The 24,669-nt window shown below is 37.4% G+C and overlaps 1 protein-coding gene across 5 annotated transcripts in view; it reads right to left on the bottom strand.

Annotated features, from left to right (window-relative positions):
* PATJ (PATJ crumbs cell polarity complex component) overlaps positions 1–24,669 on the bottom strand; it is a 353,136-nt gene that overhangs the window by 201,512 nt on the left and 126,955 nt on the right. For all 5 annotated transcript variants that reach the window (XM_082616407.1, XM_082616410.1, XM_082616411.1 and 2 more), the window contains 3 exons: positions 24,273–24,450; positions 11,150–11,260; positions 6,329–6,406 (listed from right to left, as the gene is read on the bottom strand). In XM_082616407.1, the coding sequence (XP_082472533.1) occupies positions 6,329–6,406; positions 11,150–11,260; positions 24,273–24,450 (367 nt within the window). The remainder of the gene's footprint in view (positions 1–6,328; positions 6,407–11,149; positions 11,261–24,272; positions 24,451–24,669) is intronic.

Genomic DNA, 24,669 nt, shown 5'->3' with positions numbered 1-24,669 from the left:
CATTCTCCAGGATAGATCATATCTTGGGTCACAAATCAAGCCTTGGTAAATTTAAGAAAACTGAAATTGTATCAAGTATCTTTTCCGACCACAATGCTATGAGACTAGACATCAATTACAGGAAAAGATCTGTAAAAAATACAAACACATGGAGGCTAAACAATACACTACTTAATAACGAAGTGATCACTGAAGAAATCAAAGAGGAAATAAAAAAATACCTAGAAACAAATGACAATGGAGACACGACGACCCAAAACCTATGGGACGCAGCAAAAGCAGTTCTAAGGGGGATGTTTATAGCAATACAATCCCACCTTAAGAAACAGGAAACATCTTGAGTAAACAACCTGACCCTGCACCTAAAGCAATTAGAGAAAGAACAAAAAACCCCCAAAGTTAGCAGAAGGAAAGAAATCATAAAGATCAGATCAGAAATAAATGAAAAAGAAATGAAGGAAACGATAGCAAAGATCAATAAAACTAAAAGCTGGTTCTTTGAGAAGATAAACAAAATTGATAAACCATTAGCCAGATTAATCAAGAAAAAAGGGAGAAGACTCAAATCAACAGAATTAGAAATGAAAAAGGAGAAGTAACAACTGACACTGCAGAAATACAAAAGATCATGAGAGATTACTACAAGCAACTCTATGCCAATAAAATGGACAACATGGAAGAAATGGACAAATTCTTAGAAATGCACAACCTGCCAAGACTGAATCAGGAAGAAATAGAAAATATGAATAGACCAATCACAAGCACTGAAATTGAAACTGTGATTAAAAATCTTCCAACAAACAAAAGCCCAGGACCAGATGGCTTCACAGGTGAATTCTATCAAACATTTAGAGAAGAGCTAACACCCATCCTTCTCAAACTCTTCCAAAATATAGCAGAGGGAGGAGCACTTCCAAACTCATTCTACGAGGCCACCATCACCTTGATACCAAAACCAGGCAAGGATGTCACAAAGAAAGAAAACTACAGGCCAATATCACTGATGAACATAGATGCAAAAATCCTCAACAAAATACTAGCAAACAGAATCCAACAGCACATTAAAAGGATCATACAGCATGATCAAGTGGGGTTTATTCCAGGAATGCAAGGATTCTTCAATATATGCAAATCAATCAATGTGATACACCATATTAACAAACTGAAGAAGAGAAACCATATGATCATCTCAATAGATGCAGAGAAAGCTTTCGACAAAATTCAACACCCATTTATGATAAAAACCCTGCAGAAAGTAGGCATAGAGGGAACTTTCCTCAATATAATAAAGGCCATATATAACAAACCCACAGCCAACATTGTCCTCAATGGTGAAAAACTGAAACCATTTCCACTAAGATCAGGAACAAGACAAGGCTGCCCACTCTCACCACTCTTATTCAACTTAGTTTTGGAAGTTTTAGCCACAGCAATCAGAGAAAAAAAGGAAATAAAAGGAATCCAAATTGGAAAAGAAGAAGTAAAGCTGTCACTGTTTGCAGATGACATGATACTATACATAAAGAATCCTAAAGATGCTACCAGAAAACTACTAGAGATAATCAATGAATTTGGTAAAGTAGCAGGATACAAAATTAATGCACAGAAATCTCTGGCATTCCTGTACACTAATGATGAAAAATCTGAAAGTGAAATCAAGAAAACACTCCTATTTACCATTGCAACAAAAAGAATAAAATATCTAGGAATAAACCTACCTAAGGAGACAAAAGACCTGTATGCAGAAAATTATAAGAAGCTGATGAAAGAAATTAAAGATGATACAAATAGATGGAGAGATATACCATGCTCCTGGATTGGAAGAATCAATATTATGAAAATGACTCTACTACCCAAAGCAATCTACAGATTCAATGCAATCCCTATCAAACTACCACTGGCATTTTTCACAGAACTAGAACAAAAAATTTCAAAATTTGTTTGGAAAAACAAAAGACCCCGAATAGCCAAAGCAATCTTGAGAACGAAAAACGGAGCTGGAGGAATCAGGCTCCCTGACTTCAGACTATACTACAAAGCTACAGTAATCAAGACAGTGTGGTACTGGCACAAAAACAGAAATATAGATCAATGGAACAGGATAGAAAGCCCAGAGATAAACCCACGCACATATGGTCAACTTATCTTTGATAAAGGAGGCAGGAATGTACAGTGGAGAAAGGACAGCCTCTTCAATAAGTGGTGCTGGGAAAACTGGACAGGGACATGTAAAAGTATGAGATTAGAACAGTCCCTAACACCATACACAAAAATAAGCTCAAAATGGATTAAAGACCTAAATGTAAGGCCAGAAACTACCAAACTCTTAGAGGAAAACATAGGCAGAGCACTCTATGACATAAATCACAGCAAGATCCTTTTGGACCCACCTCCTAGAGAATTGGAAATAAAAACAAAGATTAACAAGTGGGACCTAATGAATCTTCAAAGCTTTTGCAAAGCAAAGGAAACCATAAACAAGACCAAAAGACAACCCTCAGAATGCGAGAAAATATTTGCAAATGAAACAATTGACAAAGGATTAACCTCCAAAATTTATAAGCAGCTCATGCAGCTCAATAGCAAAAAAACAAACAACCCAATCCAAAAATGGGCAGAAGACTTAAATAGGCATTTCTCCAAAGAAGATATACAGACTGCCAACAAACACATGAAAGAATGCTCAACATCATTAATCATTAGAGAAACGCAAATCAAAGCTACAATGAGATATCATCTCACACCAGTCAGAATGGCCAACATCAAGAAATCTAGAAAAAATAAATGCTGGAGAGGGTGTGGAGAAAAGGGAACACTCTTGCACTGCTGGTGGGAATGTGAATTGGTACAGCCGCTATGGAGAACAGTATGGAGGTTCCTTAAAAAACTAAAAATAGAACTACCATATGCCCCAGCAATCCCACTACTAGGCATATACCCTGAGAAAACCATAATTCAAAAAGAGACATGGACCAAAATGTTCATTGCAGCTCTATTCACAATAGCCCGGAGATGGAAACAACCCAAGTGTCCATCATCGGATGAATGGATAAAGAAGATGTGGCACATGTATACAATGGAATATTACTCAGCCATAAAAAGAAACTAAACTGAGCTATTTGTAATGAGGTGGATAGGCCTAGAGTCTGTCATACAGAGTGAAGTAAGTCAGAAAGAGAAAGACAAATACCATATGCTAACACATATATATGGAATTTAAGAAAAAAAAAGTCATTAAGAACTTAGGGGTAAAACAGGAATAGAGACACAGACCTACTGGGGGTGGGCTTGGGGATATGGGGGGTGGGCTGTGACAGGGCGGGGGAGAGGCATGGACGTGTATACACTGCCGGGCGTGGGGTGGATGGATGGTGGGGGGTGGCCGCGTGGCACGGGGGGATTGGCTCAGTGCTTTGTGGCCGCCTGGAGGGGTGGGATGGGGAGAGTGGGAGGGAGGGAGACGCAGGAGGGAGGGGATGTGGGAACAGATGTATATGTATGACTGATTCACTTTGTTGTAAAGCAGAAACTAATAAAAAAATAAAAATAAAAAAAATAAATAAACCTGGGTAAAAAATAAATCATCTGGAAGATTAAAAACAAAACTTAGTACTAAACAAACTTAATATCTTGGGATCTAGAAAAAGAGGAGCCTAGAAGGAAATTTATGGTCTGAAATGACTATTTTAGAAAAAAAGAATGGTTAAAAATTAATAAATTCTACAACTATCTAAAGATTATTAGGTGGGGGGAAGGAAATAAACCCAAATAAGACAATATAAAAATGAGAACAAAATTAATTAAGCAGAATAAAGATATAACAGAGAAGACTAACAGCTCAAAACTTAATTCTTCAAAATGAGGAATTAAATGAAAAATTACTTTCAAGATTAATAAAAAATAAACTGGGCTTCCCTGGTGGCGCAGTGGTTGAGAGTCCGCCTGCCGATGCAGGGGACATGGGTTCGTGCCTCGGTCCGGGATGATCCCACATGCCGCGGAGCGGCTGGGCCCGTGAGCCATGGCTGCTGAGCCTGCGCGTCCGGAGCCTGTGCTCCGCAACGGGAGAGGCCACAACAGTGAGAGGCCCGCGTACCGCAAAATAAATAAATAAATAAATAAATAAACTATGTTCATAATGAAAAAGAACTATTTTGAAGAGAACACAGACAATACATGTTAAGAGAATAAACAACTTTATACCAACAAATGCAAAAATTAGGTGATATCAATATTCCTAAAAGAGTCAGTAATTAAAACTGACTCTAAAAGGAACAGAAAATCTGAATAGCTCAGTAACACAGGCCCTTGATGGCTTCATAAGCTAATGTGACCAAACATTTAAGGCATGGATAATTACTATTTTACACAAACTCTCAGAGAACTGAAAAGAAGAAGTACTCCTACTATTCATTTTAGTAGTCTTCTATAACCAGAACCAGACAGGATAGTATATAAACGGAAAATTCCAGGCCAAACTCATTCAAAATCACAGATGTAAAAATTCTAAAAGATATAATACTAGCAAACAGGCAAAAAAGATCATGACCAAATTAATTTAAGATTGGTTTAACATTACAGAATCTATTAATATAATACACCACATTAAGGAATTCAAGGAGAAAAAAATCACATACAAATAATTTCAGTGAATGTAGATAATACATTTGATAAAATTCAATATCAATCCCATTCATGATAAAAATTCTTAGCAAAATAAGAATGAAAGGGAATACTTCCGTAACCAAAGGATAATCTACAAAAACTTACAGCACACACCATATTCAATGGTTAAATATTGAAAGCAATTTCCTAACTATCAGGAGGTAAAACAATAAGAATGTTAGCTCTTATTACTTCCATTAAACACCACAGAGGTCTTAGCAGTTATAATAAAACAAGGGATAAAATACTGGAAAGGGAAGAAGAAAACTGCCTTTATCCAAAGTGGTTATTATTATCCATATAGAAAATTCAGAAATGAAAATCTACATAGTACTAGAATTTGGGATTCATATTCTTATTAAAAATTATATATATATACATATATATATGTATATGTGAGGTACATACACCAAGACACTAAAAGCATACATCAAGACACTAAAAGCTTCTACATAAATATTTAATAAGTTTATCTTTAGGTGGTGGGTTTATGAGAGATTTTAACTTTTTTATTTCAGCATTTTGGTTTTCCCAGTGTCCTGAACCAGATAATTTTATAAAAGAATAATAATGTTACAAGATGTCAAAAAATATATAAAACTCAATTTCATATCTACATACTAGCAACAGAAAATGCAACTTAAAAATATTTAAAAGCAACACAAAATATAAAGATTTCTAGGAATAAACCAAAGATTTACAATGCCTTTCTGAAGAAAATGATAACAATTAATTGTAAGAAATAAAATAGGAATTTAATAAATAGACATACCAGGTTAATGGTTAAGAGGCTCAATATCATAAAGATGTAAATTCTTTACAATTTATAGATCTGACACAACTCCAATCAAAATTGTCAAAGAGATTTTTTGGTAGAATTTGACAAGCTAATTATAAAATTAAATGGAAAAGAAAAAGGACACAAATAGGTAATACACTTCTAAAGAAAAAGAAATATGTAAAGGAGATTGCTCTACTAGAAAACAAGATTTATTATTAGACTTTAATAATTTGGGTAGGGCAGCATTTGTGCTGGGATAAACAAATGGAACAAAGAGAAAGCTCAGAAACAATCTTCCCCTGATAACCTGAGATATGACAGAGGTTGTGGTGCAAAGGAGGGCCTATTTAAAAGAGTGGGATAATTATTTATCTTTATGGGGAAAAATGAAAATCCATCCTACCTGACACCATATCCTAAGATAAATTTTATATCAACTAATTCTACTAGAATAGAGGTGGGGAAACAGGAGTGGAGGATTAACTCTGATTGATGGTAAGAAACGTTTTCTCAGGAGAGATGACCTTTGACCTGCTCCTTCGAGAATGAAAAGGAAGAGCAATGTGGAAAATGGACTTCCAGGCTGAAGGAACAGCAAGATCGAAGTCTGAGAAACTTTCTGGGAATGGACAGACAACCAGCCCAGCTGAACAGGAAAGACAGAGAAAGATGATGATGGCTGATTGGTGCGTCATGACATTTTTACACCTATACTCCACTAGGTCTTCATCCAGGCCAGAATCAGTCATGTTCACAGAAGGGAAATATTATAACTACAGTACTTCTATCCTGATACTCATCAAAAAAACACTTATTAATTGCAGCTCAGATATGCAAAAAGAAACCAAAAACATTTTTTAAAAGCTTGCGAGGTTAGGTTACCTTTTCTTTTTTTTCTTGGGTGTCTTGGTCCTCGTTATTAGTGATTTTATTGGCCTTGTTATGTGCACTAGGAATGACCTACCACCACAAAAACAAGGAAGGGGGAAAAGGAAAACATTTAAATGTCACAATCATTATGTGGCTTTAATTTTTTTAAAAAACAATTAAAATCCTACTTAACTCTCTAACTTCACCTAAAAAGTAAAGACACGAGAAGTACAATTCAAGGCAAACAATACAACTTGGGAAATCTAACAAGCTATAAAACCCAAAATGTGCGTGTGTGTGCGTCTGTGTGTGCGTCTGTGTGTGTGTGTGTGTGTGTGTGTGTGTGTAGCATCAAGGGGCAATAAATGCACAGGCTTGTGTAGATCCAGAAAGTGAAGATGAAGACTAAGAAGGTCACAATACTTACTGTCATCCAAACATCTCATTTTGCAAAATACACTTTTAAGGGTAAGCAAAGTTAATTCCTAGAATGCTGAATGCAACATTTATCTCACAGATCTACCTTATTCATCATTGTACCCCAGTTCAAGTATGATATCTAGCACACTGTGCACATTCAATAAATATTTCACTATCACTGCTAGCATATAAATAAATTACAAAGCTACTTACACTCCCGGATAAAAGGTCAATGAGAGCTGGAATTTAGTGTTATTTATCACTACAACCCTGTTGCTCAGAAAAAGCCTAATACATAGTAGTGTTGAATAAATGTTTATAAATGAGTCAAACAGTTCAATTTCATAGAAATAATTTTAATTCTTAATGGTGCCAATATCATAGATTACTTTTTGACTCATTTCTTTTTGTAAAACTATCTATAAAACATCTTAGGAAAATACAAAGCTGTTAAGTGATTTTTTTAAAAGGATCCTTAAATAGCTAACACAAATAATGTTGGCATGAAATCTGATGACAGACATGCAAATTAAAAGGAAAAATAAATATCCTTTCTCAGAAAATTAAAGGAACTTCCTGCCTAGGGATAATTTAAAAAACAGAACCAAAAAAAACCTTCTCTCTAAAGGCAATTTAAGGGACTTCCCTGGCAGTCCAGTGGTTAAGACTTCACCTTCCAATGCAGGGGGTGTGGGTTCAATCCCTGGTCAGGGAGCTAAGATCCAACATGCTTCATGGCCAAAAAATCAAAACAAAAAACAGAAGCAATATTGTAACAAATTCAATAAAGACTTTAAATATGGTCCACATCAAAAAAAAATCTTTAAAAAAAAAAAAATAAAGGCAATTTAAGATTAATTCTTCTTTACTTTTAACTTAGAGTCTAAGGAAATTAATTTTGGAATAAATGAAGTCTCAGGAATGTTTCACTTAAGTAAAAAACAACAGTAGTGATACAGCAACATGTTTTTGGTGCTTCCTATGTAAACAGACACTGTACTAAATATTTATTTCTCTATTTATTTATTTTTAATATTTATTTGGCTGCGCCAGGTCTTAGTTGCGGCACTAGGGATCTCCTATGCAGCATGTGGGATCAGTTGTGGCATGTGGACTCCTTTAGTTGCAGCAAGACAAATCTAGTTTCAAGACCAGGGATCGAACCTGGGCCCCCTGCACTGGGAGTGAGGAGTCTTAGCCACTGGACCACCAGGGAAGTTCTCTGTTTAATATATACAACAACCTAAGTCAGAGTTCAAAAACTAGTGGGTCTACAGGTATATGTTTCTTGTCCTAAAGAATTTTAAAACAGGAGCTTCCCTTGTGGCTCAGTGGTTAAGAATCTGCCTGCCAATGCAGGGTACACGGGTTCGAGCCCTGGTCCGGGAAGATCCCACGTGCTGTGGAGCAACTAAGCCCGTGCGCCACAACTACTGAGCCTGCGCTCTAGAGGCCATGAGCCACAACCACTGAGCCCGCGTGCCACAACTACTGAAGCCCACACGCCTAGAGCCTGTGCTCTGCAACAAGAGAAGCCACTGCAATGAGAAGCCCACACACCGCAACAAAGAGTAGCCCCCGTTCACAGCAACGAGAGCAAGCCCAAGCGCAGCAACGAAGACCCAACGCAGCCATAGATAAATAAATAAATAAATAGAATTTAAAAACAAATACTTTGTCTCTCTAGAAAGTTATAATATCTGCCTACACTGGACCTACTTTCTCCTCTGAAAAAACCAGCTGAAACTGAATGGCAGAAGCTTCGTGATGGGACAAAATGTTAGCTGCCATTCACAAAGTTTGCAAAGTTTGCTTTTCAAAGAGCAGAGAAATACCTTTCTGTACGCATACTACTAGCAAAATTTGGAAGACAAAAGGCCCACCAAAAAGACTACATCTTTAAGAAAAGTAGGACAGCACGTTTCTTATGAAAGTAAAAAATATATTTCTATACAACTAATACACAAAATGTACACGTGTCCAAAAAATTTAGGTGCCATTATGAAACAATGATATTAGGGAAATACAAACGGAATACAGGAAAAAATAAAACAACACATGATAATAAATTTAATGAACTGAAGTCATGATGCCAATTTCAAAAGGGTTTGTTTTTTAATATATTAAAAAAAAAACCTAATGCTACTGTGAAATTCAATTTTAACTGGAAAAAGTTACCATGGCATAAAAACTTTCTATAGAGGTGTACAGTATAAATCATGAGTTTTGCTCTCAAATAAGCATTTACCAAGTAAATCTAAGCAGATACACACATTTCTTTCTAGCAGGCTGAAAAAACAGTTGAGAAATTTAGGAGGAAAAGCTTTAAAAAGTAATGTGTTGTTGATCCTCCTAAACCACCTGCTAAAAGCACAAATATCAAAAAATAAAATACAACTCAAAAAAAAGGTACAAATATAAACACCACTGCTCAATTCATGGTGTTGATGAGAATTTCCATGTAACCAAGGCATGTTTAGACACAGGGCCTTGATGGAAATGACTTATTTGGGGGTTTTGAAGAAAGTCTCAAAGTTTAATGTAAACTGATCAAAAATAATTAAGAATTTGGCTATATTTTCTATTCCTGTGATGACCAATATAACTTGCAAGAATAAGTAAGCCAAAGAGAGCACCATTTGGCAAAGATTTGAAACTTGATTCCTTTCATTTCCTTATTCAACTGGAATCACTCTGTGCTTAAAAAAAAAAAAGGAACAAATCATGGACATTAATATCATCGCCATCCCTTGGCTAGAATCACAGATAGTTCAATGCTTGATGAACCCAATGCACAATGTAACAGTCTGTGATGCTGCCTGAGGGTTAAGTAACTTGAACATGGGGCCATGCTGAAGACATTTTCCCTTTTATTGAACAGTTGAAAGAAATTGTACTGTTTATATCATCCAAATGAAAATTTCGACCTCAGCTCACCAACAAAGGCTAGATTAAAATCTTGGCCATTTTGGCTGACTTTATAACCTATTAAAATGCTTTGAATATTTTTCAGTGGGGCATTTGCAAGTGACCACATAAATGTATAATTTGATTGGCTCATTCTCGCCCAAAACTATTTCTTTGGGGCTTCCCTGGTGGCGCAGTGGTTGAGAGTCCACCTGCTGATGCAGGGGACACGGGTTCGTGTCCCGGTCTGGGAAGATCCCACATGCCGCGGAGCGGCTGGGCCCGTGAGCCATGGCCGCTGAGCCTGCGCTCCACAACGGGAGAGGCCACAACACTGAGAGGCCCGCGTACCGCAAAAAAAACAAAAAACAAAAAACTATTTCTTTGGAAGTGTCACTTGGCAGGGAATAACCTGGCCAATTTTCCTACAGAATTCAGTTTCCAGCAATAAAGTGATGGCCTCAATGACTTTCTCAATATTATAAGAGTTAAAAGGTGGATTCCAATAAATCTAGAATTTCAAATTGTATAAAAATGTGAAGACCTTATTCAGTTTACCTCTCTCAATTAGTCTAGATGGTGTAAATGGAGCACTAGGACTGGAAGGGACTGTGCTGCAGTGCAGTGCACCACAGCAGAGCTGCCCAGGAGGGGTGAGGCTGCAACCCACTTGTGCAGGCAAGCTACAAGTGTGCTGAAATAGCATGTTGATGCCTTCACCCTTGGGACAGCCAGACATCTATTTACACAGTTTGCCATACAAATATTATTTTCTGTATTCCTTGACATAAAAAAAGGTTGAAAGGCACTGCGTTACCGAATTGAAAATTTTTAAAAAATATGCAGAGTTTTGCTACTGTTCAGAAGTGTCTATGTTTTGAACAGCTGTCTTCCATTATAAAATAAAGAAAAATAAATATTGCTTCCAGGTACAGGGCTTATGGGGCTGCATATTGCAATATAAAATACACATCCTGCCACTAACATCTGTGTATCAGAGTTCTAATTCCATACCAAATAAGTAATTTATTATAGAAAAAAAATTCTATGATTAAATACTGCTCTTTGCGAATTCAGAATCTCCAACAGAACATACAACAATGCAACACGTCTGAATTTTTACATGCCTGTAAAAATACCTACCATTTGGTGGCCCCTGTAGAATGTTTTTAACCCTGACCTACTCTGTATTCAAAGTATTTTATAAACAAAGTAATTGGTTCAGAAAGGTTAGGTAACTTGCCTCCAAATTAGCAAAACTGGTAAATAGGGAATCAAGGAATCAAAAATGGGTCTGTTAGACTCCACTGCATACTGGAATAACTCAAATTTGACCAGGAAATCAAAGTCAGAGGAAAAAAGGGAAAATTGAGGTTAATAACTAAGTTTTAATGAAGTTAATGCTTCCTTTAAGTAATAGTAGAATAACAGTAAAAATATATTGAAAAATACTTGGAGGCAAAAGCTTGGTCCACAGATACAGAGAATATTTTTTAAGTAGCTTACTCTTGGAGTGGATGACAAGCTCTGAACAACAAACACCACAGGGTTTCCTGCATTCTTAATGGCCTCAACCGCTTCTCTGTGAGAGGCATTCTGCAAATCTACTCCAGACACCTAAAAACACAGAAGCAATTTATTTCAATTAGAAGGGCAGCTGATCTTGTGGATAGGTTAATTCAAAGTTCATGTGTATTATCTAGTTATGATAACAGCCAGAGTCGAATGAGTTATACCAAAGCCAGAAAAAAATAAGATTGACCCAAAAAAGCTTTGCTGTTTTAGGAGATCATGTTTAAGGATATTAATGTTTCACCTTCAAGAAAAGTAAACAAGGTAAATATCTTAATAACAATGGCCCTGATTAAATATAATTATCTAAAATATGTAGCTCAGTCAGTAACAGAACTTTAAAAAGCTTCTGAGCTTGTAATGTCACCTCTGCCACTATCACAGTACACAATTCTGAGGGAGGGCAGGGGGTGGGGATCTCTCTGGACTCACCTTCTCTCAAGTAAACTGAGAAGAATGACATTTTAAGCAAACTGCCCATTATCACAGTTGAGAAGCTGAACATTTCTCAAATTATATCAAAAAAGAAGTATGAAAACACCCATAGGTTCTTTCTAAAAGAGTTCTGTGTTCAACAAATTTGAGTATGTGGAATCTAGAAAAATGGTAGTGATGAACTTATTTGCAAAGCAGAAATAGAATTACAGATGTAGAGAACAAATTCACAGTTACCAAGGGGGTAAGGGGGTGTTGGATGAATTGAGATATTGGGATTGACATATATACACTACTATGTATAAAACAGATAACTAATGAGAACCTACTGTATAGCACAGGGAACTCTACCCAATGCTCTGTGGTGATCTAAATGGGAAGGAAATCTAAAAAAGAGTGGATATATGTATACATATAACTGATTCACTTTGCTGTACAGCAAGAAACTAACCAGCATTGTAAAGCAACTATACTCCAATAAAAATTAATTTAAAAAACTGGGGCAAGTGTAAACATCTCCTTATTATATAAATCTGAGAGAACATAACTTGTGAACATGCCCATAATCTCAAAGGGCATTCTGTATTTATCAAACATATTTACAAGAACCAATTTTTGAAACCAATAATGTAAGGATGCCTTGGTAAAAGTTGAGGTGGTTTACAGTCAGTTGATAGCGACAACTTGTGAATATTGTTTTGCCGTAAGGGGATCAAAGAAATAGGAATGTAAGTGAAGAGGGATGTGGGATCAAGTTTGGTTTTTGTTTTTAAGATGGGATAGATTACAGTAATAATGATGCAGTGGAGAGGAAAAATGAAGGGTAGAGAGGAGTGATGACTGTGGAAGTAAATCCTTGGACAGCAAAGAGGGAATGACTTCCACTGTACAAGTTAGAGTGGCTCTGGAGAGAAGAAACACAAATAGTTCATTTGCTGTGACAAATGCAGTCAGAAAAAAGCTTTGGTATGCAGTGGGAGCAAGGGGAAACTCTCTTTTGACTGCTTCTATTTTCTCAATGAAATAAGAAACAAGGACCATAAACAGAGATTAAGACTGCGGCAGGAGGTATAGGAGGTTTGAAGTAGTTACCTCTGAAAGTAGAAGAATGGAACAACTTGGGAAATATTACAGGGCTACAGGGCAGAATTAAAGACCCACTTGAGGGGGTGGTCATGAATTTAAAATGAGACCAGACAGCATGGGTGGTTATTTTCTCCAGTCGTGCTAGAGATCTGAAATAAGCAAAAAGTTGCACTTAATGAGGATGTGGTTCTCCCAGGCAAGTTCAGTGAAAGGAAAGAGGATCAAAGGAGTTGGAAGTATATGCAACAGAGTGATAGGATGATAAGTCACTGAATCTGAGCAGAGTGAGGAAGAAAGTGAGTATGCCAGAAGCTGAGAGACAGAGAAGCGAGGATCCTAAGGTAGGAGATAGGAGCCCGGTGTGTTAGAGGGGTTTAAAGCCAGGTTGAGTCTAAGGTACAGAGAAAGAGGAGAGAGCGGAAAGAGGTGAGGTCAGGGAGGCAGCTGAAGCCACCTGCAAAATCCAAAAGGCCATGGCAAGAACTTTGGTTTTTTATTCTAATAGGCATCAATGAAGATTTTAATGCTCTGTAAAAGCTCTTTTCCCATATGAGTAGAGGAAGGATACGAATAATAGTAAATGAAAAAAATACAGACAAAAATTAAAGTGACACATAAAAGCTGTCACAACAGTTTGCTGAAGCTTCTTTCAAATAACCTGATTCCCAAAATATTCAACAGTAAGAGAAGTAGAGGCTATATGAGAACTACTTCCTCCTCTAGTAATAATCAGTTTTTGTTTCCCTAACAGAGATTTCCACATTGTTAAATGGGAATCACCGAAGTCGGGAAGGTAGGAAAAAAACAGTATTCTGTCATATTACAACACAAAAATAATCTTAGTTTTTCTCAGCTTTAAAATTATAACTTAAGAGTATGTTCATTCACACAGATGAAGACCTATTTCTAAAAATTACATGAAATTCTAACTTCCTAGTTTAAAAAACTCTTCTTTATACGGACCTAAACCTTTCATGCAATTGTTTCAAGACAAAGAGAAATGATTATTAAACTTCACTAATAAAACAAACAAGTAATACTTTTCATAGAAAAAAGTAAACAAATGACTCATTATGCTTCACAAAATATATATTAGAGTGTAACATTTCAGGGCTGTTGTGAATTTGAAGAAATATAAATTATTAAATATGAGATAAAACAGTGGGCTCTTATTAGTATGTGTATGAGTGATGATGATTAAATGAGAGAATACTTTATATTCAATTGAGCACAGAGAAAGATGAGAAAAAGAAACAAAATTCAAAAAGATTAAAAAAGTAAACAATCCAATTAGAAAACAGGCAAAAACACAAACACATTTCACCAAAGAGGGTACTGGATGGCAATCAAGTACATGAAAAGTTCTTTCTCATTAGCCATTAGGGAACCACAAATTAAAACAACCATGATATCACTATATACCTAACAAGAATGGCTAAAATGAAAAACAGTGACAACACCAAATGTTGATGAGGATGCAGAGAAACTGAATCACTCATACATTGCTGGTGGAAATACAAAATAGTGCAGCCATTCTGGAAAACAGTTTGACAGTTTCTTAAAACTAAAAAGGAACTTAACATACAACACAGCAATTACACTCTTGGGCATCTATCCCAGAGACACAAAGACTTATTTTCACTCAGGAACTTGTATACAAATGTTTATAGGAGCTTTATTCATAATAGCCAAGAACTGGGAACCACCAAAGTGTCTTTCAGTGGGTGAATGGTTAAACGGTGGTACCTCCATACCATGGAATACTACTCATCCATAAAAAGGGATGAATGAGGAGGAGCCTTCAAGATGGCAGAGAAGTAAGACGTGGAGATCACCTTCCTCTCCACAAATACATCAAAACTACATCTACATGTGGAACAACCCTTACAGAACACCTACTGAAGGCTGGCAGAAAACCTCAGACTTCCCAAAAGGCAAGAAACTCCCCGCATACCTGGGTAGGGCAAAAGAAAAAAGAAAAAACAGAGACAAAAGAATAGGGACAGAATCTGCACCAGTGGGAGGGAGCTGTGAAGGAGGAAAAGTTTCCACACAATAGGAAGCTCCTTCACCGGTGGAGATGGGGGCTGGGCAGAGGGGAAGCTTCAGAGCCAAGGAGGAGAGCACAGGAACAGGGGTGCAGAGGGCAAAGCAGAGAGATTCCCGCACAGAGGCATAGTGCTGACCAGCACTCACAAGCCTGAGAGTCTTGTCTGCTCACCCGCCAGAGTGGGTGGGGGCTGGGAGCTGAGGCTTGGGTTTCGGAGGTCAGATCCCAGGGAGAGGACTGGAGTTGGCTGAGTGAACATAGCCTGAAGGGGGCTAGTGCGCCACAGCTAGATGGGAGGGAGTCCAGGAAAAAGTCTGAAACTGCCTAATAGGCAAGAGACCATTGTTTCAGGGTGTGCGAGGAGAGGAGATTCAGAGCACTGACTAAACGAGCTCCAGAGACTGGCACGAGCTGTGGCTATCAGCGTGGACTCCAGAGATGAGCATGAGATGCTAAGGCTGCTGCTGCAGCCAGCAAGAATCCTGTGTGCAAGCACAGATCACTATCCACACCTCACTTCCTGGGAGCCTGTGCCGTCCACCACTGCCAGGGTCCTGTGATCCAGGGACAACTTCCACGGGAGAACATACGGAGCGCCGCAGGCTGTTGAAACATCACCTCGGCCTCTGCCACAGCAGGCTCACCCACATTCCGTACCCCTCCGTCCCCCGGACTGAGTAAGCCAGAGCCCCCCAATCAACTGCTACTTTAACCCCGTCCTGTCTGGGTGGGGAACAGATGCCCTCAGGTGACCTACACAGAGAGGCGGGGTCAAATCCAAAGCTGAACCCCAGGAGCTATGCAAACAAAGAAGGGTAAGGGAAATTTCTCCCAGCAGCCTCAGAAGCAGCAGATTAAATCTCCACAATAAACGTGATGTACCCTTCATCTCTGGAATACCTGAATAGACAACGAATCATCCCAAAATTGAGGCAGTGGACATTAGGAGCAACTGTAGACTTAGGGTTAGCTTTCTGCATCTAACTTGTTTCTGGTTTTATGTTTATCTTGGTTTAGTATTTACAGCTAATTACCAATAGTAATTAGCTGTAAATCAATCTTTTATTGATTGGGTTGCTCTCTCCCTTTTTTTATATATATTTTTTCTTTTTTCCTTTTCTCTTTTTGTGAGTGTGTATGTGTATGCTTCGTTGTGTGATTTTCTCTGTACAGCTTTGCTTTTCCCATTTGCCTAGGGTTCTATCTGTCCGTTTTTTTGTTAGTATAGTGTTTAGTGCTTGTTATCATTGGTGGATTTGTTTCTTGGTTTGGTTGCTCTCTTTCTATCTTTTTTTTAAATTACTTTTAATTTTATTATTGTTAATAATTTTTATTTTAATAACTATATTTTCTTTTTCTTTTCTTTCTTTCTTATTTTTTCTCCATTTTCTTCTGAGCCATGTGGCTGACAGGGTCTTGGTGCTCTGGCCAGGTGTCAGGCCTGAGCCTGTGAGGTGGGAGAGCCGAGTTCAGGACACTGGTCCACCAGAGACCTCCTGGCCCGACATAATATCAAATGGCAAAAGCTCTCCCAGAGATCTCCATCTCAATGCTAAGACCCAGCTCCACTCAACGGCCAGCAAGCTACAGTGCTGGACAACCTATGTCAAACAACTAGCAAGACAGGAACACAACCACACCCATTAGCAGAGAGGCAGCTAAAATCATACTAAGGTCACAGACACCCCAAAACACACCACCGGACGTGGTCCTGCCCACCAGAAAGACAACATCCAACCTCATCCACCAGAACACAGGCACCAGTCCCCTCTACCAGGAAACCTATACAACCCACTGATTCAACCTTACCCACTGTGAGAACACCAAAAACAACAGGAACTACAAACCTGCAGCCTGTGAAAAGGAGACCCCAAACACAGTAAATTAAGAAAAATGAGAAGACAGAGAAATACACAGCAGATGAAGGAGTAAGGTAAAAACCCACTGGACCAAACAAATGAAGAGGAAAGAGGCAGTCTACCTGAAAAAGAATTCAGAGTAATCATAGTAAAGATGATCCAAAACCTTGGAAACATAATGGAGAAAATACAAGAAACGTTTATAAAGACCTAGAAGAACTAAAGAGCAAACAAACAATGATGAACGACACAAAAAATGAAATTAAAAATTCTCTAGAAGGAATCAATAGCAGAAAAACTGAGGCAGAAGAACAGATAAGTGACCTGGAAGATAAAATAGTGGAAATAACTACTACAGAGCAGAATAAAGAAAAAAGAATAAAACGAATTGAGGACAGTCTCGGAGACTGCTGGGACAACATTAAACTCACCAACATTCGAATTACAGGGCTCCGAGAAGAAGAAGAGAAAAAAAAAGGGACTGAGAAAATATTTGAAGAGATTATAGTTGAAAATTTCTCTAATATGGCAAAGGAAACAGTCAAGTCCAGGAAGCACAGAGAGTCCCATACAGAATAAATCCAAGGAGAAACGTGCCAAGACACATATTAATCAAACTATCAAAAATTAAATACAAAGAAAAAATATTAAAAGCAGCAAGAGAAAAGCAACAAATAACACACAAGGGAATCCCCATAATGTTAACAGCTGATCTTTCAGCAGAAACTCTCCAGGCCAGAAGGGAGTGGCAGGACATATTTAAAGTCATGAAAGGGAAAAACCTACAACCAAGATTACTCTACCCAGCAAGGATCTCATTCAGATTTGCCAGAGAATTTAAAATATTTACAGACAAGCAAAAACTATGAGAATTCAGCACCACCAAATGAGCTTTACAACAAATGCTAAAGGAACTTCTCTAGGCAAGAAACACAACAGAAGGAAAATACCTACAATAACAAACCCAAAACAATTAAGAAAATGGTAATAGTAACATACATATCGATAACTGCCTTAAATGTAAATGGATTAAATGCTCCAACCAAAAGACACAGACCGGCTGAATGGATACTATAACAAGACCCATATATATGCTGTCTACAAGAGACCCACTTCAGACCTAGGGACACATACAGACTAAAAGTGAGGGGATGGAAGAAGATATTCCACGCAAATGCAAATCAAAAGAAAGCTGGAGCAGCAATTCTCATATCAGACAAAACACGCCTTAAAATAAAGACTATTACAAGAGACAAAGAAGGACACTACATAATGATCAAGGGATCAATCCAAGAAGAAGGTATAACAATTGTAAATATTTATGCACCCAACGTATGAGCACCTCAATACATAAGGCAAATGCTAATAGCCATAAAAGGGGAAATCAACAGTAACACAGTCATAGTGGGGGACGTTAACACCCCACTTTCACCAACAGACATATCATCCAAAATGAAAATAAATAAGGAAACACAAGATTTAAATGATACATTAAACAAGATGGACTTAATTGATATTTACAGGACATTCCATCCAAAAACAACAGAATACACTTTCTTCTCAAGTGCTCATGGAACATTCTCCAGGATAGATCATATCTTGGGTCACAAATCAAGCCTTGGTAAATTTAAGAAAACTGAAATCGTATCAAGTATCTTTACGGACCACAACGCTATGAGAGTAGATACCAATTACAGGAAAAAATTTGTAAAAAATACAAACACATGGAGGCTAAACAATACACTACTAAATAACCTTAGGGATCACTGAAGAACTCAGAGGAAATCAAAAAATACCTAGAAACAAATGACAATGAAAACATGAAGAACCAAAACCTACGGGAAGCAGCAAAAGCAGTTCTAACAGGGAAGTTTATAGCAATACAATCCTACTTCCAGAAACAAGAAACATCTCAAATAAACCACCTAACCTTACACCTAAAGCAATTTGAGAAACAAGAACAAAAAAACCTGAAGTTGGCAGAAGAAATCATAAAGATCAGATCAGAAATAAATGAAAAAGAAAGGAAGGGAACGATAACAAAGATCAATAAAACTAAAACCTGGTTCTTTGAGAAGATAAACAAAATTGATAAACCATTAGCCAGACTCATCAAGAAAAAAAGGGAGAAGACTCAAATCAATAGAATTAGAACTGAAAAAGGAGAAGTAACAACTGACACTGCAGAAACACAAAGGATCATGAGCAATTACTACAAGCAACTATATGCTTATTGGACAGGAAGAAATGCACAAATTCCTAGGAAAGCACAACCTTCTGAGACTGAGCCAGGAAGAAATAGAAAATATAAGCAGACCAATCACAAGCACTGAAATTGAAACTGGGATTAAAAATCTTCCAGCAAACAAAAGCCCAGGACCAGATGGCTTCACAGGCAAATTCTAACAAACATTTAGAGAAGAGCTAACACCTAATCTTCTCAAACTCCTCCAAAATATAACAGAGGAAGGAACACTCCCAAACTCAACCTACAAGACCACCATCACCCTGATATCAAAACCAGACAAAGATGTCACAAAACAAGAAAACTATAAGCCAGTATCACTGATGAACACAGATGCAAAAATCCTCAACAAAATAATAGCAAACGGAATCCAACTGCACATTAAAAGGATCATACAGCATGATCAAGTGGGGCTTATTCCAGGAATGCAAGGATTCTTCAATATATGAAAATCAATCAATGTGATACGCCATATTAACAAATTGAAGAATAAAAACCATATGATCAACTCAATAGATGCAGAAAAAGCTTCTGACAAAATTCAACACCCATGTATGATAAAAAACCTCTAGAAAGTAGGCATAGAGGGAACTTACCTCAACATAATGAAGGCCATATATGAGAAACCTACAGCCAACATCATTCTCAATGGTGAAAAACTGAAACCATTTCCATTAAGATCAGGAACAAGACAAGGTTGCCCACTCTCACCACTGCAAGATAGATTTCAAGTTTTAAGCACAGCAATCAGAGAAGAAAAGAAGTAAAAGGAATCCAAATTGGAAAAGAAGAAGTAAAACTGTCACTGTTTGCAGATGACATGATACTATACAAATAGAATCCTAAAGATGCTACCAGAAAACTACTAGAGCTAATCAATGAATTTGGTAAAGTAGCAGGATACAAAATTAATTCACACAAATCTCTGGCATTCCTACACACTAATGATGAAAAATCTGAAAGAGAAATCAAGGAAACACTCCCATTAACCAGTGCAGCCAAAAGAATAAAATACCTAGGATTAAATCTACCTAAGGAGACAAAAGACCTGTATGCAGAAAAGTATAAGACACTGATGAAAGAAATTAAAGATGATACAAATAGATGGAGAGATATACCATGTTCTTGGATTGAAAGAATCAACATTGTGAAAATGACTATACTACCCAAAGCATTTTACAGATTCAGTGCAATCCCTATCAAACTACCAATGGCATTTTCCACAGAACTAGAACAAAAAATTTCACAATTTGTTTGGAAACACAAAAGACCCCGAATAGCCAAAGCAATCTTGAGAAAGAAAAATGGAGCTGGAGGAATCAGGCTTCCTGACTTCAGACTATACAACAAAGCTACAGTAATCAAGACAGCATTGTACTGGCACAAAAACAGAAATATAGATCAATGGAACAGGATAGAAAGCCCAGAGATAAACCCACGCACATATGGTCACCTTATCTTTGATAAAGGAGGCAAGAATATACAATGGAGAAAAGAGAGCCTCTTCAATACGTGGTGCTGGGAAAATTCGACAGCTACCTGTAAAAGAATGAAATTAGAACACTCCTTAACACCATACACAAAAATAAACTCAAAATGGATTAAAGACCTAAATGTAAGGCCAGACACTATAAAACTCTTAGAGGAAAACATAGGCAGAACACTCTATGACATAATCACAGCAAGATCCTTTTTGACCCACCTCCTAGAGGAGTGGAAGTAAAAATAAAAGTAAACACATAGGACCTAATGAAACTTAAAAGCTTTTGCACAGCAAAGGAAACCACAAACAAGACGAAAGACACCCCTCAGAATGAGAGAAAATAGTTACAAACGAAGCAACTGACAAAGGATTAGTCTCCAAAATATACAAGCATCTCATGCAGCTCAATATCAAATAAACAAACAACCCAATCCAAAAATGGGCAGAAGACCTAAATAGACATTTCTCCAAAGAAGATATAGATTGCCAACAAACACATGAAAGGATGCTCAACATCACTAATCATTAGAGAAATGCAAATCAAAACTACAATGAGGTATCACCTCACACTGGTCAGAATGACCATCATCAAAAAATCTTCAAACAATAAATGCTGGAGAAATGCTGGGTGTGGAGAAAACGGAACCCTCTTGCACTGTTGGTGGGAATGTAAATTGATATAGCCACTATGGAGAACAGTATGGAGGTTCCTTAAAAAACTAAAAATAGGGCTTCCCTGGTCACGCAGTGGTTAAGAATCCACCTGCAATGCAGGAGACATGGGTTCGAGACCTGGTCTGGGAAGATCCCACATGCTATGGAGCAACGAAGCCCGTGTGCCACAACTAGAGCCTGCGATCTAGAGCCCGTGACCCACAACTACTGAGTCTGTGTGCCACAACTACTGAAGCCTGCAAGCCATAGAGTCTGTGCTCTGCAACAAGAGAAGCCACTGCAACGAGATGCCTGCACGCTGCAATGAAGAGTAGCCCCCTCTCACTGCAATTAGAGAAAGCCCATGTGCAGCAACAGAAAGCCAACACAGCCAAAAATAAATAAAATTAATTAATTTAAAAATAAAAAGTATAACTACCATATGACCCAGCAATCCCACTACTGGGCATATACCCTGAGCAAACCATAAGTCAAAAAGAGTCATGTACCACTATGTTCATTGCAGCACTATTTACAATAGCCAGGACATGGAAGCAACCTAAGTGTCCATCGACAGATGAATGGATAAAGAAGATGTGGCACATATATACAATGGAATATTACTCAGCCATAAAAAGAATCGAAATTGAGTTATTTGTAGTGAGGTGGATGGATCTAGAGACTGTCATACAGAGTGAAGTAAGTAAGAAAGAGAAAAACAAATACCGTATGCTAACACATATATATGGAATTAAAAAAAAAAAACAATGGTTCTGAAGAACCTAGGGGCAGGACAGGAATAAAGACGCAGACATATAGAATGGACTTCAGGACACGAGGAGGGGGAAGGGTAAGCTGGGACAAAGTAAGAGAGTGGCATGGACATATATACACTACCAAATGTAAAATAGATAGCTAGTGGGAAGCAGCCTCATAGCACCGGGAGATCAGCTCAGTGCTTGTGACCACCTAGAGGGGTGAGATAGGGATGGGGGGAGGGATACGCAAGAGGGAGGAGATATGGGGATATATGTATACATATAGCTGATTCACTTTGTCATACAGCAGAAACTAACACACCATTTTAAAGCAATTATACTCCAATAAAGATGTTAAAAATAAATTTTTAAAAAGGGATGAACTATTGATAGACACAAGAAATTGAATGAACTTCAATGAAATTACGCTGAGTGAAGAAAACCAATGTCAAAAAAGATACAAAATGCATAATTCCATTTATGTAACAATTTGTAAAATAACGTAAGTATAAACATGGGGAAACAGAATAGTGGTGGCCAGAGGCTAGGGATGGGGGTGGAGGGGATGGGAGAGGAGTGGCTGTAAAAGGGGTCAGACAAGGGAGTCTTGTGGTGATGATTCAATTGAGTTTCTTGATTGCTGTGTGGGTTATGCAAGGCTACACATGTGATAAAACTGTGTAGAGCTATAAACACACACACACAAATGGTACATGTATACCTCGTGAAATCTTAATAAGGTCTATGAATTGTGCCAATATCAGTATTTTGATTTTACTACTGAACTATAGTTGTATAAGATGTTAACACTGGGTGAGGCTGAGAGAAGGGTAAGCGGGACTTCCTTGTACATTTGTTTGCAACTTCCTATGAACCTATAACTATTTCAAAATATAAAGAAAAAAATATAATTGTAAATATGTCTTTTGTATTTTGTTCTAAGTTCAAATGTGTCAGTAATCAAAATAAAAACTAAATGATTCTTATTAGATGAAGATCATCAATTTAGATTTTTAAAAGGCAGTATCCAGTTATTATTTGCTTAAAATACAACTAAAACAAAATCACAAATAAGGGTGAAAATGAAGGAATGGAAAAAAACAATGTACCATGCAAATGCTAAGTAAAAGTAACCACCCCTGCCCCAGAAGCCAGAACAATCCTTTTAAAAAATGTGTATGCATTCAGAATTCTCTAATGGACTCTCATCCATTCAGAGTAGACAACCTTCTAATCTCTACATGATGTGGCTTCCCATTACCTCTCAGACCTTTTCTCTTTCACCCTCTCTCTTGTTCACTCTACCTATGTTAGCAGTGCTGGATTTCTTTCTGTTCCTTCAACACATCCAGGCAAGCTCCCACCTCAGAGTTTTCACACTTCAGTTCACTCTGTCTGGAGCCCTTCTCTCCCATGTGTCCATATTGCTCACTCTCTCATTTCTTATATTTGTCCCAATATCATCTTCCATAACCAATCTACTCATTGCAACTACTGCCGTCACCACACATCATTCCTTATCCTCCTCCCTGTTATTTTTCTCCATAGTTACTTATAACAATCTAACATTCTATATATTACTTATTTTGTGCATTGTCTATCTATCCCGCTATCATATAAAGGCCATAAGAGAAGGGATTTTTGGTCATTTTCTTCATTGCCATATCCCTAGTATGTTTAAAAATGTTTTTTTTTAATTTCACAAACATAAATATAACCTCAAGTTTGTATACACAGAGTAGTTTTATGCAATTGTTTGATTTAATCCTCACAATGATTCTATGGATTTTGAAATCTCATTTCCATTTTATTTGGAAACTGAAAATAAAATAGGTTCCATAATTTGTCCAAGAACAAAGAAAAAACAAACAGGACAATCTAGACTTTAACCCATGATCTCCAGAGCTCTTTTCATTCTTTCAGAGCTAAAACACCACAGCTGATGTTTAGCATCATAAAGCATGAATCACCAAGCAGATTCTGGGATTAAAAATATTCAATATGATGTCATCCAATAAACCTAATGCAAAGAAATGTATCAGATTCAGACCTCTCAGTGCCTTGATCTGCCCTTAAAACCACTCTGCAAAGCCTGCCATGTATAAAGGATGGATTCACCTCTCCCTCAATACAGTCTTCCACTTTCAGGGTCAACTCTGGGAGGACAGCACGGCTATCCCACTGACATATACAATTCAGAGTTTGTTGAAGACTGTGGGAGAAGCATGATGTCCACCATCTGCCTCATTCTGTCAAATTGTGTTTTTTCAGTCAGCTGAGGCTTTTTGTTTTATCATTTTATATGCTATCAGCTCAGCTTCAGAATCTCATAAAATTGTGCAAACATGCAAACTAAAGCATCTGAATAAAATACACCAACTGTACACACATATACCCCAACACATAAAGGAAGGACTTCTGGTTAAATGATCATTTTACTGTCTTACAGTACATTTCAAACAAAAACAAAATTTTAACACTATTTACCTCAAGTATTTTATCTCCAGTTTTAAGAGCATTTGTTTTTCCTGCTGGACTATCTTCCAAAACTTGTTTGATAAATATACCCTTAAGCTCCTCTCCATTCTTCAGGCGTTTTATAACAGTTTGTCCACCAACAATACTAATACCAAGAGATACATCTGGTTCTCTAAAAATCTCAACACTGTAAAAACAAAAAAACAAAATTCACTCATGAACAAGGTAATCTGTTGTACTGTCACTATGTTTAATGTGTACCATAACCTTGTGACTCATATTCTATATAAATATATTTTCACAAATGTTATAAAAGTTATACTTAGCTCCAAAATTATAAGATTCTATCAATACTTCATGGCATATGTGAAAATGTAAATTCTGAAAACGATTTCCAAAACAACAA

The sequence above is a fragment of the Mesoplodon mirus genome (assembly GCF_964341445.2).
Source record: "Mesoplodon mirus genome assembly, chromosome: 3".
In the NCBI taxonomy this organism is placed as follows: Eukaryota; Metazoa; Chordata; class Mammalia; order Artiodactyla; family Ziphiidae; genus Mesoplodon; species Mesoplodon mirus.
This window is presented reverse-complemented; position numbering and strand designations above follow the sequence as displayed.